Raw genomic sequence first — 13,268 nt, 5'->3', positions numbered from 1 at the left:
ACTGAAACCCCAACCGCAGAGCATTACTAGTTAGACTTCACTTTTTTCGCACATATAAGCGTGGAATCTCTGCACATTCCACCACTATAACACCGTCGGTAGAGCATTAACTCCCTGTATACCCTGGAAGTAACGACAATGCAGTACACTCCCACCCGACTCTATGCCAAAATTCCCTCATAACCCTCAATAAATGTTTAAGCTCCTACCCATATATTCAGTAAACATTATCAACATAAACTCAGGTAGGTAGGACAATTGTGCAGCAACCATTGTTAAACTGGAAATAACATGAGTCCCCCTCCATCACCATCTGGACATCACCCTTCAGTCCGGGGAAGACGAAGTTAGGCCCCTCCTGGAACTCCTGTGTCTGGAACTCTGTGTGACTGAAGATCGCCATTATTGGCTCGGGGCAGACTGTCCACAAATTTAGCCGCCTCCCCCAGAGAAGAAAACAAATCCCCCCCACCACCTGGTTCAAAAACCTTGAGAATGGCGGGAAACCTTAAAGAAAAACGAATGCGTTTCTGGACTAAGAGAGAACAGACTGTGCTAAAAGCACGCCGCTTGCGTGTTACCTCAGCCAAGTAATCGCCAAATAGTAAGATTCTGTGGCCATGTATTCTCACTTGTGTCGAGGATCGTCGATAGGCCTGTAACACATTTGTTTTATCCACATAGTCCAGGTACTTTACAATAACAGGCCGCGGTCTTGCTGGGGCGCCATCTTGGTTGGAACCCCTCATCGGCCCCACTCTATGAGCTCTCTCCGCTCTCAGCGGGGAAGGCAATCCCAGCGCCTGAGGCAATTCCACCGCACACAACTTTAGCAGCTGGCCTGCAGGTATAGATTCTGGAAGACCAATAATGCGCAGATTGCTCCTTCTCGAGCGATTTCCCAGGTCATCCACTTTATCTACAAGTTGGAGATTAGAGGCAAGCACTCTCTGCCTGTGTTCCCGACAACTCGTCTTCCATTAGACTGAGACGTTGTTCCAAATCTGTAATACGTTCTGTATGAACTGAGACATCAGACTGTAATTGATGCAATAACTTCGACACTGTCTCTAGGTTCTAAGAGAAGCTGTAATATCTGGGGCTATGAGTTTAGCCACTTCTATGGCCAAAGTTTTGCAAGAAATGTCCATGTTATGAAGGAGAGTGTCAGGCTTACCTTCTTCCCCAGCTGGTTGCACCAGAGGAGGTTGTGATGCTGAGCGTGAGCTCGTGCTCCTCGTGTTCCTGGCGGGCTCTGGCGCCATGTTCCCCAATGGCAGCGTGTCTTCAGTCTGCAGGGCCTGCAAAGTGATGCCTGGGGTCCCGGTTTTCACCAGGAATCTCTCCATACGCCGGAGAGAAGCCGGTAAGTAAGATTATCGGCCCGTAGCCTGTGATCTGAAGTCAGAGCCTTGGGACCCCGTTTTTTTGAGTCGGATGAGGGGAGCTCTCTACATGTGTCTGGTCATGTGCGCGCCGGAACCGGATGTTCGGGGCGATGTCTTTATACATCCATCTACACATACAGAACATAGGCTCAAACAATTCCTTACATGTGACTATGATTGGGTAATCTATGTTCTTTGATGTCCATGCTCACTCCTATATGTTGGTGAGACTACCTGTGATTTCAAGCTTCGTTTGAATAATCACAGATATTCTATCCGCAAGAAAAAATTTGATTTACCGGTAGCAAAACATTTTTCGGACTTGGGACACACAGAAAAAGACCTTAGGTTCATGATATTAGAACATATTCCTAGTCCCTATAAAAGGTGGTAACAGATCTACATTTACATAAATGTTTCTTTTAGAATCGTTGAAACCAAAGGGCCTCAATGTGGAGTTCAATGTGACGAGACTCTCAAATTGACATTTTGCTTCTGTTTTTTCCTCTGGGGACTTGCGATGTCTTCCCCAGTGAATATATGTATATACACACATGTGATACATGAGCTGTATATTGATTAATTAAATTTTTAATAAATGTCCTTTTTTCTCTTCACAAAGGATAACAGGATTTCAGGACCACTCACCAAGACTGGATCTAGTTTTCCATGCATGATGCGTGATATATGAGGGCGTAAATACAAGTCTGTTTGCATACACTTACTTGAGTATCATTATTATTATTATTTTGTTTCTTTTTCAGTAGATCCTCTAAATGGACATGCATATATTTGAATATATGCCCTTATGTGCTTTTTCACACACACACACACACACACACACACACACACACACACACACACACACACACACACACACACACACACACACACACACACACACACACACACACACACAATATATATATATGTTGAAGTTTTCTCTGCTTGTCTTTGCGCGGGTATTAGGTATTTCGTATGGTGATCCTTGTTCATGAAAATGTAACAGGGTATAATGCGAGCCAACCGTTTCCATGGAAGTGTGTATCTTGGAGCTCGAGAACTCGTGTGCCACAAGGCAGCTAAAAATAAAAAAAATGTAATTATTTTTAAAAGATTTAAAAAAATAAATAAATAATAAAGAATAAATAATAATACACATCGTTATGAATAATATATTCTTAATCAATTAACACAGTAATAATATATTGACATTTCGCTATGTGCATGTCCCTCGGTCCTAATTAATTGGATCACTATGCAGTAATATATTTGGACTATTGTCCTCTCTGTAATTTGTGGTCATGCAGACTTGATACAAATGGTGTTATAAAATGGCTCTCTATATTTAGTTATACATTATCTTATCCGGTGAGGCTCGTTCCAGACCTCTCGCGCCTGTGCAGTAGCTTATGCTTCGTGTAACTGCTATGTAACAGGATACTTCCGCTATGTCTACACAAGCATGCACAATACTATTTGGAGGACGCCAGATAGTTAAAAAACACATGGAAAGTCAGCACGAAAATGAAATTGTGGATTTACATACACTGTGTAATGGCAGGAAGGAGGTGAAGGGAACAAGTGAGCCCTAATCTACCCACCGCCCTGTCCCTGCCTACTTGCAACGACCCGCCCTAAGCGACGGGGTACAACTTGGCGGCGGTCCCTACGCTGTCTAAGTGCAAGGGAGTACAAACAGGGAACACGCAAGGGAAGGGGCAGTAGCCCACGGAACACCGCCAGGAAACGGAGCGGTGAATGAGACAGTCAGGATCAGGATGTAGTGGAGTATACCAACGAGAGCACGGAGCAGGAAGCAAGCAAGGGGCAAAGCGAAGCAGGATAGCGGAACTGAAGCAAGGCAGAAGCACGGCAGAAGCAGGCTGGAGCAAGGCAGCAGTGGGGCCAGGAATCCAAGAAGAATAACAAGCACTGAGGAAGAGAACACGGCAGGTATAAATGGACAGGGGGCGGAGCTAACTCCGACTGACCAGGCCACGATAGGCTCTCCCACTCCTGAGCCTGCCACCCTGGTTGGTGGGAGTCGGTGTCAGTCTAAGAGGTCTGGCCTCAGGTGTCGACTGATTAATCCCGGGAGTATACACAGACGTAGTACCTGGCAGATCCTTTACAGTACTCCCCCTTTTATGAGGGGCCACCGGACCCTTACTAAGAGGACCCGATTTAGTGGGGAAGAGAAGGTGGAACCTCCTGATCAATACCCCAGCGTGAACATCACGAGCAGGTACCCAAGTCCTCTCCTCCGGCCCGTATCCTCTCCAATGGACCAGGTACTGGAGGGAGCCCTGGATCATCCTACTGTCCATAATCTTGGCCACCTCGAATTCCACCCCCTCAGGGGTGAGAACGGGAACAGGAGGTTTCCTCGAGGGGGACCAGGACGGGGAGCAGCGTTTAAGGAGGGAGGCATGGAAGACGTCATGTATGCGAAAGGATGGGGGCAGCTCCAGACGGAAGGATACAGGGTTGAGGACTTCAATGATCTTATAAGGTCCAATAAATCGGGGAGCAAACTTCCTGGACGGGACCTTAAGGCGCAAGTTCCTGGACGACAACCAGACCAGATCCCCGACGACAAACCGGGAGTTAGCAGAACGTCTACTATCAGCCTGAATCTTTTGTACGCTCTGGGACGCCTCTAGGTTCTTCTGAACCTGGGCCCAGACTGTGCACAGTTCCCGATGAACGTCCTCTACCTCGGGATTATTGGAACAACCAGGAGAAACGGAGGAGAACCTTGGGTTAAACCCGAAATTACAGAAAAACGGGGAGACCCCTGACGAGTTACTGACCCGGTTATTCAGGGAAAATTCGGCGAGGGGAAGGAATGAGACCCAATCAAATTGACAGTCAGAGATGAAACACCTTAAATATTGTTCCAGGGATTGGTTAGTCCTTTCCGTTTGGCCATTAGTTTCGGGATGGAAGGCGGAGGAGAAGGACAGATCAATCTCCAACTTTTTACAAAAGGCTCTCCAAAATAAGGAAACAAATTGTACCCCTCTGTCAGAAACTATATTGACTGGGGCCCCATGGAGACGCAGAATGTGTTTAACAAACAAAGAAGCTAACGTCTTGGCGTTAGGTAGTTTCTTAAGGGGCACAAAGTGGCACATCTTGCTGAAGCGGTCTACTACCACCCACACCACCGACTTGCCCTGAGATGGAGGCAAATCGGTGCTAAAATCCATGGAGATATGGGTCCAAGGTCTCTGGGGAATGGGCAAGGAACGTAGTAAGCCCGCAGGTCGGGACCTAGGGGTCTTGGACCTAGCACAAACCTCACAAGCGGCGACGTAATCCCTAACGTCTTTAGGCAACCCAGGCCACCAATAGTTTCTGGTAATGAGGTGTTTGGTACCCAAGATGCCAGGATAACCAGATAGTGCAGAGTCATGGTTTTCCCTGAGTACCCTTAGCCGGTATTGCAGGGGGACAAACAGTTTATCCCCAGGGAGGTTCCCGGGAGCTGAACCTTGATCAGCCGCGATGTCAGAAGCTAAATAAGAACCAGTGGCAGAAACGATTATACCAGGGGGTAAAATACAAGCAGGATCCTTCTCGGAAGGAGGATTGGCCATGAAACTATGTGACAGTGCATCAGCCTTAATATTTTTGGACCCAGCCCTATAGGTAACCAAGAAATTAAATCTAGTAAAGAATAGTGCCCAACGAGCTTGTCTAGGATTAAGCCTCCGGGCAGATTCTAGGAAAACCAGATTCTTGTGGTCAGTAAGGACCGTTACCTGGTGTCTGGCCCCCTCCAGGAAGTGACGCCACTCTTCAAAAGCCCATTTAATGGCTAAAAGTTTGCGGTTGCCAATATCATAGTTACTCTCCGTGGGCGAAAACTTCCTAGAGAAGTAAGCACAGGGGCGGAGATGGGTGAGGGAGCTGGTACCCTGGGACAAGACGGCCCCCACTCCCACCTCGGATGCGTCAACCTCCACAATAAATGGCTCCCTTTGGTTGGGCTGAACCATCACGGGGGCCGAGATAAAGCACTTCTGGAGGGTCTCAAAAGCCTGGACGGCCTCAGGGGGCCAATGGAGGACATCGGCACCCTTGCGAGTAAGGTCCGTAAGAGGCTTAGCGACGACCGAGAAGTTGGCAATAAATCTCCTGTAATAGTTAACGAACCCCAAAAAACACTGTAGCGCCTTCAGGGAGGCAGGTTGGACCCATTCCGCCACAGCCTGAACCTTGGCAGGGTCCATGCGAAATTCATGAGGAGTGAGGATTTGACCTAAAAATGGTATCTCCTGTACCCCAAACACACATTTTTCGGTCTTCGCAAACAGATTATTTTCCCGGAGGACCTGGAGGACCTTCCTGACATGCTCCACGTGGGAGGACCAGTCCTTGGAAAACACCAGTATGTCATCAAGGTACACTACAAGAAAATTACCCAGGTAATCTCTCAGAATTTCATTAATAAAATTCTGAAAGACGGCAGGGGCATTACACAACCCAAAGGGCATGACCAGGTATTCAAAATGACCTTCGGGTGTGTTGAACGCAGTTTTCCACTCATCCCCCTCTTTGATGCGGATAAGGTTATATGCCCCCCGTAGATCGAACTTAGAAAACCATTGGGCCCCCTGAACCTGATTAAAAAGATCCGGAATCAAAGGAAGGGGATACTGGTTCCTTACGGTGACCTTATTCAGGTTCCGATAATCAATGCACGGCCTAAGACCACCATCCTTCTTCCCCACGAAGAAGAAGCCAGCACCTACAGGAGAAGTCGAGGGGCGAATGAAACCCTTGGCCAGGCATTCTTGGATATACTCCCTCATAGCTTCACGTTCAGGAAATGAAAGATTAAATATCCTACCCTTAGGAAGCTTGGCACCAGGCACCAAATCGATGGCGCAATCGTAATCTCTATGAGGGGGCAACACCTCGGAGGCCTCCTTAGAAAACACATGAGCGAAGTCCGGAACAAACTCAGGAAGCGTGTTTACCTCCTCCCGGGGAGAAATAGAGTTAACCGAAAGACATGACATCAGGCATTCACTACCCCATTTGGTGAGATCCCCAGTATTCCAATCAAACGTGGGATTATGCAGCTGCAACCAGGGAAGACCTAATACCAGATCGGACGATAATCCCTGCATCACCAGTACAGAGCACTGCTCCAAATGCATGGAGCCAACAAGGAGTTCAAAAACAGGAGTATGCTGAGTAAAATAACCATTAGAAAGAGGAGTGGAGTCGATACCCACTACCGGGATAGGATAAGGCAAATCAATAAAAGGCATTTTTAGAGACATAGCAAATTCCACAGACATGATATTAGCAGATGAGCCAGAATCCACGAAGGCACTGCCAGCAAACGAGACCTGAAAGGGAAGCAAAATTTTATTGCGTTTCATATTAACGGGAAATACCTGTGCGCCCAAGTGACCTCCCCGATGATCACATAGGCGCGGAAGTTTTCCGGCTGTTTATTCTTGCGCCTGGGACAGGTGTTCAGTAGATGCTTGTCGTCCCCACAATAGAAGCAGAGACCATTCTTCCTGCGAAACTCTCTACGTTGTCGAGGGGACATGGAGGCCCCGAGTTGCATAGGTACCTCCGCGTCCTCCGTGGAAGAGCGAGGAGACGGGACCTCGGGGGGAATCGCAGGGAAGTCAGAGGGGAACACATTGAAACGTTCAAGCTGACGTTCCCTGAGACGTCGGTCAAGTCGTACTGCTAGGGCCATAACCTGGTCTAGGGAGTCAGAAGAGGGGTAGCTAACCAGCAGATCCTTCAGGGCGTCAGATAATCCTAACCTAAACTGGCACCTTAGGGCCGGGTCGTTCCACCGAGAAGCTACGCACCACTTTCTAAAATCAGAACAGTATTCCTCAACAGGTCTCCTACCCTGACGTAAGGTCACCAGCTGACTCTCGGCTAAGGCAGTCCTGTCAGTCTCGTCGTAAATGAGTCCGAGGGCAGAGAAAAAACGATCAACGGAGGAAAGTTCAGGGGCGTCAGGAGCCAAGGAGAAGGCCCACTCTTGGGGCCCTTCCTGGAGTCGGGATATAATGATACCTACCCGCTGGTTCTCGGAACCTGAGGAGTGAGGTTTTAGGCGGAAATAAAGTTTGCAACTCTCCCGGAAGGAGAGAAAAGTCTTACGGTCCCCTGAGAACCGGTCAGGTAACTTGAGGTCGGGTTCTAGAGGTGAGGTGAGGGGTACTACTAAGGCAGCGTCACCCTGGTTGACCCTCTGAGCCAGGGCCTGGACCTGTAGGGAGAGGCCCTGCATCTGCTGGGTCAGGGTCTCAAGGGGGTCCATGATAGCGTCAGCGTAGGAGAAATGGTAGACTAGGTATGGGCTTGTTATTATGTAATGGCAGGAAGGAGGTGAAGGGAACAAGTGAGCCCTAATCTACCCACCGCCCTGTCCCTGCCTACTTGCAACGACCCGCCCTAGGTGACTGGGTACAACTTGGCGGCGGTCCCTACGCTGTCTAAGTGCAAGGGAGTACAAACAGGGAACACGCAAGGAAAGGGGCAGTAGCCCACGGAACGCCGCGAGGAAACGGAGCGGTGAATGAGACAGTCAGGATCAGGATGTAGTGGAGTATACCAACGAGAGCACGGAGCAGGAAGAAAGCCAGGGGCAAAGCGAAGCAGGATAGAGGAACTGAAGCAAGGCAGAAGCACGGCAGAAGCAGGCTGGAGCAAGGCAGCAGTGGGGCCAGGAATCCAAGAAGAATAACAAGCACTGAGGAAGAGAACACGGCAGGTATAAATGGACAGGGGGCGGAGCTAACTCCGACTGACCAGGCCGCGATAGGCTCTCCCACTCCTGAGCCTGCCACCCTGGTTGGTGGGAGCCGGTGTCAGTCTAAGAGGTCTGGCCTCAGGTGTCGACTGATTAATCCCGGGAGTATACACAGACGTAGTACCTGGCAGATCCTTTACACACGGTCTATGATTGGTGAGTGGCCTGGTAACCTCAACCCCTATACACATGTTGCATATTTGATTAAATGCTAATCAAGCTCTAATATGCTTGTTTTTATATGTATGTTTATATTTAACACTTAATTTTTTAAGCACGTCACGTATATTTCATGATTGTAGCATATGCCTTTATACAATTATTTGTATTTTGTACAATACTCGAGTGTTCACTTTGTTAATGATTCCTCACTATGGTAATGAGGCACACGCTTTATATACTGCATGTATTGTTGTATCACTATGCTTGAAAAAGGTCCTATAGCAGGACGGAAACATTGCAGCTGTTGACTGAATAAAACTACACGCCTTTTTGAACCATTGGAGTGCTGTGGGATTTCTTCTACTTACATATATAGATATATATAGTGATGCGAGTGGCTCCTCCAGGAGCGAATTCCCCGGCCAAAGCGTCGTTAACATATGAATAGTGGGGTCAGGAGCTCCCTGCAGGAGCAGAATCCCCTGCCAGAGTTTTTCCAACGCTCTGGCCGGGAATTCCGCTCCTAGAGGGAGCCCCTGGCGTCACTATCCATATATGGACACTGACGGCAGGGGCTACTCCTAGAGCGAAATCTTCGGCCGGAGCTGGGGATTCCGCTCCTAGAGGTATCCCCAATGGAGCCATCTACAGTGGTGGCACTATCTACACTGTGGCATTATCTACAGGGGACACCATGGCAATATCTACAGGGGCACTATGTGGGCAATGGCACTTTATATGTGGGAACTGGCATGAGGGCCAGCTAAGGGGGCATTATACTGTATGGGGACAGTTAAGGCGGCATTATACTCTATGGGGGCAGCTATTGGGAATTATACTGTATAGGGACAGGTATGGGGGCATTATTCTGTATGGGGACAGGTATGGGGGCATTATTCTGTATGGGGACATGTATGGGGCATTATTCTGTATGGGGACAGGTATGGGGCATTATTCTGTATGGGGACAGGTATGGGGCATTATTCTGTATGGGGGCATTATTCTATATGGGGACAGCTAAGGGGGCATTATTCTGTATTGGGACAGCTATGGGGGCATTATACTGTATGGAGCAGCTGAAGGGGCATTATTCTATATGGGGCATTATACTGTATGGGGGCAGCTGTGGGGGCATTATGCTGTATAGGGGCAGCTAAGGGGGCATTATACTGTACGAGAGCAGCTATGGGGGCATTATACTGTACGAGAGCAGCTATGGGTGCACTATACTGTCTGGGGGCAGCTATTTGGCATTATACTGTGTGGAAGGCACTATACTTTGTGGGGGGTTCTATAGGGGCATTATACTATGCAGAGGCACCATGGGGCTATTACAGTGCCTGGGCTGGACGAAATGTGTATGGGCGGGGTTAGAGGCGTGGCTTTGCGATACTTGAAAGTTGTCCCTCTTTGCATACTGGAAAGTTGAAAGGTATGCCAATATTTTGTACCAAAAATGGTGCTCGCCGTTAATAAATCTGGTGCAATTTTTAACTCCTCTTAGCTCCATCTTTCTAAATTGTTAGGCCCTATTCACACGACAGGGATTCTCGGCTGTGGGACGGACGTTTCTTGAACGCCCGTAGTAGGAACAAAAGACACCAAATGGGGCTATTCATGCGGCCTATTTTTTGATGGGCCATCAAAAAATGGAACATGCCCTATTTTGGGCCGTTCTCCCAGCCCCCATAGAAGTCTATGGGGCTGTGTAAAGCACAGCTTGCACTTGGATATGATCCGAGTGACGGACGTGCTTTCTGCCGCTCACTCTCTTCTCCTCCTCACCATGCCAAGTGCATGTGAGATCTTTTTGCTCCCTGCTGGAGCGGAATTTGCTCCCCGGCCACTGCATTTCCGAAACTGTGATCGGTGATTCTGCTCCAGAAGTCCCTGACTTCACAGTCCATATATAGCCAGCGACGTCAGGACTTCTGCTGGCCGGTGATTCCGCTCCAAGAGAAGTCCCGGACAAGGAATCCCTGGCTACAATGGCCGGTGATTCCGCTGCAGGAGAAGTCCCTGACTTCACTTTCCATATAGAAAGTGAAGTCAGTCAGGGACTTCTCCTGGAGCGGAATCACCAGCCAACGAGCCGCTGGGGCTGGGAATTCCGCTCCAGTGGCAGCGGACCGCTCCAGGAGTTGTCCCTGACCATATATGGACAATGACGTCGGGTACTTCTCCTGGAGCTGCCCTCTACAGTGGGGCTATCTACAGGAAGGAGGTGCCATCTACAGGGGTGCTACATACAAGGGATCTGTGTGGCGCTATGTACAAGGTGCCTGTGTGCAGCGCTGCCCACAGGGGTCAGTGCGCGGCGCTGCCCAGAGGGCAGTGCGCGGCATTATCTACAGGGGGCAGTGCGCGGCATTATCTACAGAGGGCAGTGCGCGGCATTATCTACAGAGGGCAGTGCGCGGCATTGTCTACAGAGGGCAGTGCGCGGCATTGTCTCCAGAGGGCAGTGCGTGGCATTATCTACAGAGGGCAGTGCGTGGCATTATCTACAGGGGGCAGTGCGTGCCATTATCTACCGGGGGCAGTGCGCGCCAGTATCTACAAGGGGCAGTGCGCGCCAGTATCTACAAGGGGCAGTGCGTGGCAGTATCTACAGGGAGAAGTGCGTGGCAGTATCTACAGGGAGCAGTGCGTGGCAGTATCTACAGGGAGCAGTGCGTGGCAGTATCTACGGGGGCAGTGCGTGGCAGTATCTACAGGGGGCAGTGTGTGGCAGGATCTACAGGGGGCAGTGCGTGGCAGTATCTACTGGGGCAGTGCGTGGCAGTATCTAAGGGGGCAGTGCGTGGCAGTATCTACTGGGGCAGTGCGTGGCAGTATCTACTGGGGGCAGTGCGTGGCAGTATCTACACGGGGAAGTGTGTGGCAAAAAATTTACAAATTAAATGAATCTGTTTTTAAAACGGACAGGGAAAAAAAACGATGCAAAACGGACTCAAAAGCAGACGTTCAGAACAGAAACAAGGCCCGGAACGGATGCAAAACGGCTGAGAAAAACCGAACAAAACAGCCATTTTTATCGCCCGACACTCGGACCCGGTCGTGTGAATAGAGCCTTAAAGAGGCTCTGTCACCAGATTATAAGTGCGCTGTCTCCTACATAATCTGATCGGCGCTGTAATGTAGATAACAACAGTGCTTTTTATTTTGAAAAACGATCATTTTTGAGCAAGTTATGAACAATTTCAGATTTATGCTAATTACTTTCTTAATAAACAGGGCGTTGTAAAGAGAAGTGTATGACGCTGACCAATCAGCATCATACACTTCTCTCCATTCATGTCATGATCTCGCTGTGCTGTCACATACACCCACATTAACTTTACTGAAGTGTCTTGATAGTGAATAGACATCGCTTCCAGCCAAGACACGATGTCTATTCCCACTCCCGACACTTCGGTAAAGTTTGTGTGGGACTTAATCACAGCAGTGTGATCTCGCGAGATCATGACATGGAGAGAAGTGTATGACGCTGATTGGTCACTGACATACACTTCTCTCCACAACGCCCACTTTGTCAAAATCTAAAAAACGCCCAGCTGTTAAGAAACTAATTTGCATAAATCTAAAATTGCTCATAACTTGCTCAAAAACGATCGCTTTTCAAAATAAAAACCGCTGCTCTTATCTAAATTACAGCGATCATATTATGTAGGAAATAGGGCACTTATAATGTGGTGACAGAGTCTCAAGGTAAAAATGTAAGACATTTGCTGAGTAAACCTGTCCCATTATTCTCAAGTTGTTCTTAATAACTTCTCGAAGCCCCCACATATCTCCTCCCCCGGAGTAGCCCCTCCCCACAGAGCATCACCTCGTTATATAAAGCTTCATATGTGCCCTCATAGAGAGAATTACTCCGTTACTCTTGTCTGCAGGAGTCAGTGCCAGCACCGACCGTACACATCTCCGCAGTCACTCAGTGTCTTCCCGCCCTCCATACGGTTACATTGACAGTAAGCCCCTCCCTTTCCCGAGCATGTGACCGAGCTCGTGTTCCTGTTGTGGGCACCGCAGGTTGTCACTGGACGGCAGCCTGTCAGTCACTCGTACGTAGCGGGAGCGCGGACTCGTATAGTGTGGAGTTACTGTTATCAGTACAGAATGTCTGACGGCGTGTTCAGTCTGTGCCCGCTGCTCTTACCTCAGGATCTGCGCGGGAGAGTGTACGATGGCTTCATCAGGGCGCAGGTAGTTCGCTGCTATGTGACGGTGTATGTGTCGTGATCACCACAGAGATGTAGTGATAACAGCGGAATGTGCGTGATAAAGAAGAATCAGAGGCGCACTGACAGCTGCTAACAACTCCCCTAAAAATGTTTTGTGATTCTACCCCTCAAATAAACAGTTTCAGCCAGAGTCTTATTCAGCCCCCTCCTATTAGTTATGCCAGCATATCCACATGCGCCAACCAGTGATCCTTCTGTAAGCCGTGGCAAGGCAGCGCTCCTCTTGTAATCAATGCCAACCAGCCGCCCCTCTTACTGTAAAAAGTGACAGGTGGTGCTCCTCCTGTTAATAGTGCCAGCCATCGCTCCTGTAAACAGTGTTATCTGGTGTTCCTCCTGTAGACAGTGCCAACTGGCGCCCCTGTTGTAAACAATGCCAACCAGTGATCCTGTAAACAGTGTTATCTGGCAATCCTACTGTAAAAAGTGCCAGCAGGCTTAACTCCTGTAAACTGTGCCAGGTGACGCTCCAGTAAATAGTGCCATGCAACATTTCTCATGTAAACTGGCAGCCGGTGCTCCTGTAAACAGTGCCAGACGGCTTTCCTACAGTAAATAGTGACAGCCGGCGCTCCTCTTGTAAATAGTGCCAACCGGCGCTCCTCCTGTAAACAGTGCCAGCCAGCTTTCCTCCTGTAAATAGTGCCAGTTGACTCTCCTGTAAAC

General features: G+C 48.9%; 1 protein-coding gene and 1 long non-coding RNA gene across 5 annotated transcripts in view; one reads left to right on the top strand and one right to left on the bottom strand.

Moving 5' to 3' along the window:
* Positions 1 to 1,963: 1,963 nt before the first annotated feature.
* Positions 1,964 to 12,473, bottom strand: LOC142760076 (uncharacterized). The gene is made up of 2 exons (XR_012883239.1): positions 12,188 to 12,473; positions 1,964 to 2,470 (listed from the first exon to the last, which is right to left on the bottom strand). It is a non-coding gene; the product is annotated as an uncharacterized LOC142760076 (long non-coding RNA).
* Positions 12,262 to 13,268, top strand: part of FANCL (FA complementation group L) — a 72,117-nt gene continuing 71,110 nt past the window's right edge. For 3 of the 4 annotated variants that reach the window (XR_012883238.1, XM_075862991.1, XM_075862989.1), the window contains exon 1: positions 12,264 to 12,564. Coding sequence is in view for 3 of the 4 variants with exons in the window: in XM_075862991.1 (XP_075719106.1) it covers positions 12,478 to 12,564 (87 nt within the window). In the remaining variant the exon portion in view is untranslated. Of the gene's footprint in view, positions 12,565 to 13,268 lie in introns of all 4 variants that reach the window. The other variant, XM_075862990.1, reaches the window with a different exon arrangement.

Source organism: Rhinoderma darwinii, chromosome 4 (genome assembly GCF_050947455.1).
Source record: "Rhinoderma darwinii isolate aRhiDar2 chromosome 4, aRhiDar2.hap1, whole genome shotgun sequence".
Classification (NCBI taxonomy): Eukaryota; Metazoa; Chordata; class Amphibia; order Anura; family Rhinodermatidae; genus Rhinoderma; species Rhinoderma darwinii.
Note: the sequence above shows the minus strand (reverse complement) of the source record. Positions and strands in the feature narration are given on the sequence as shown.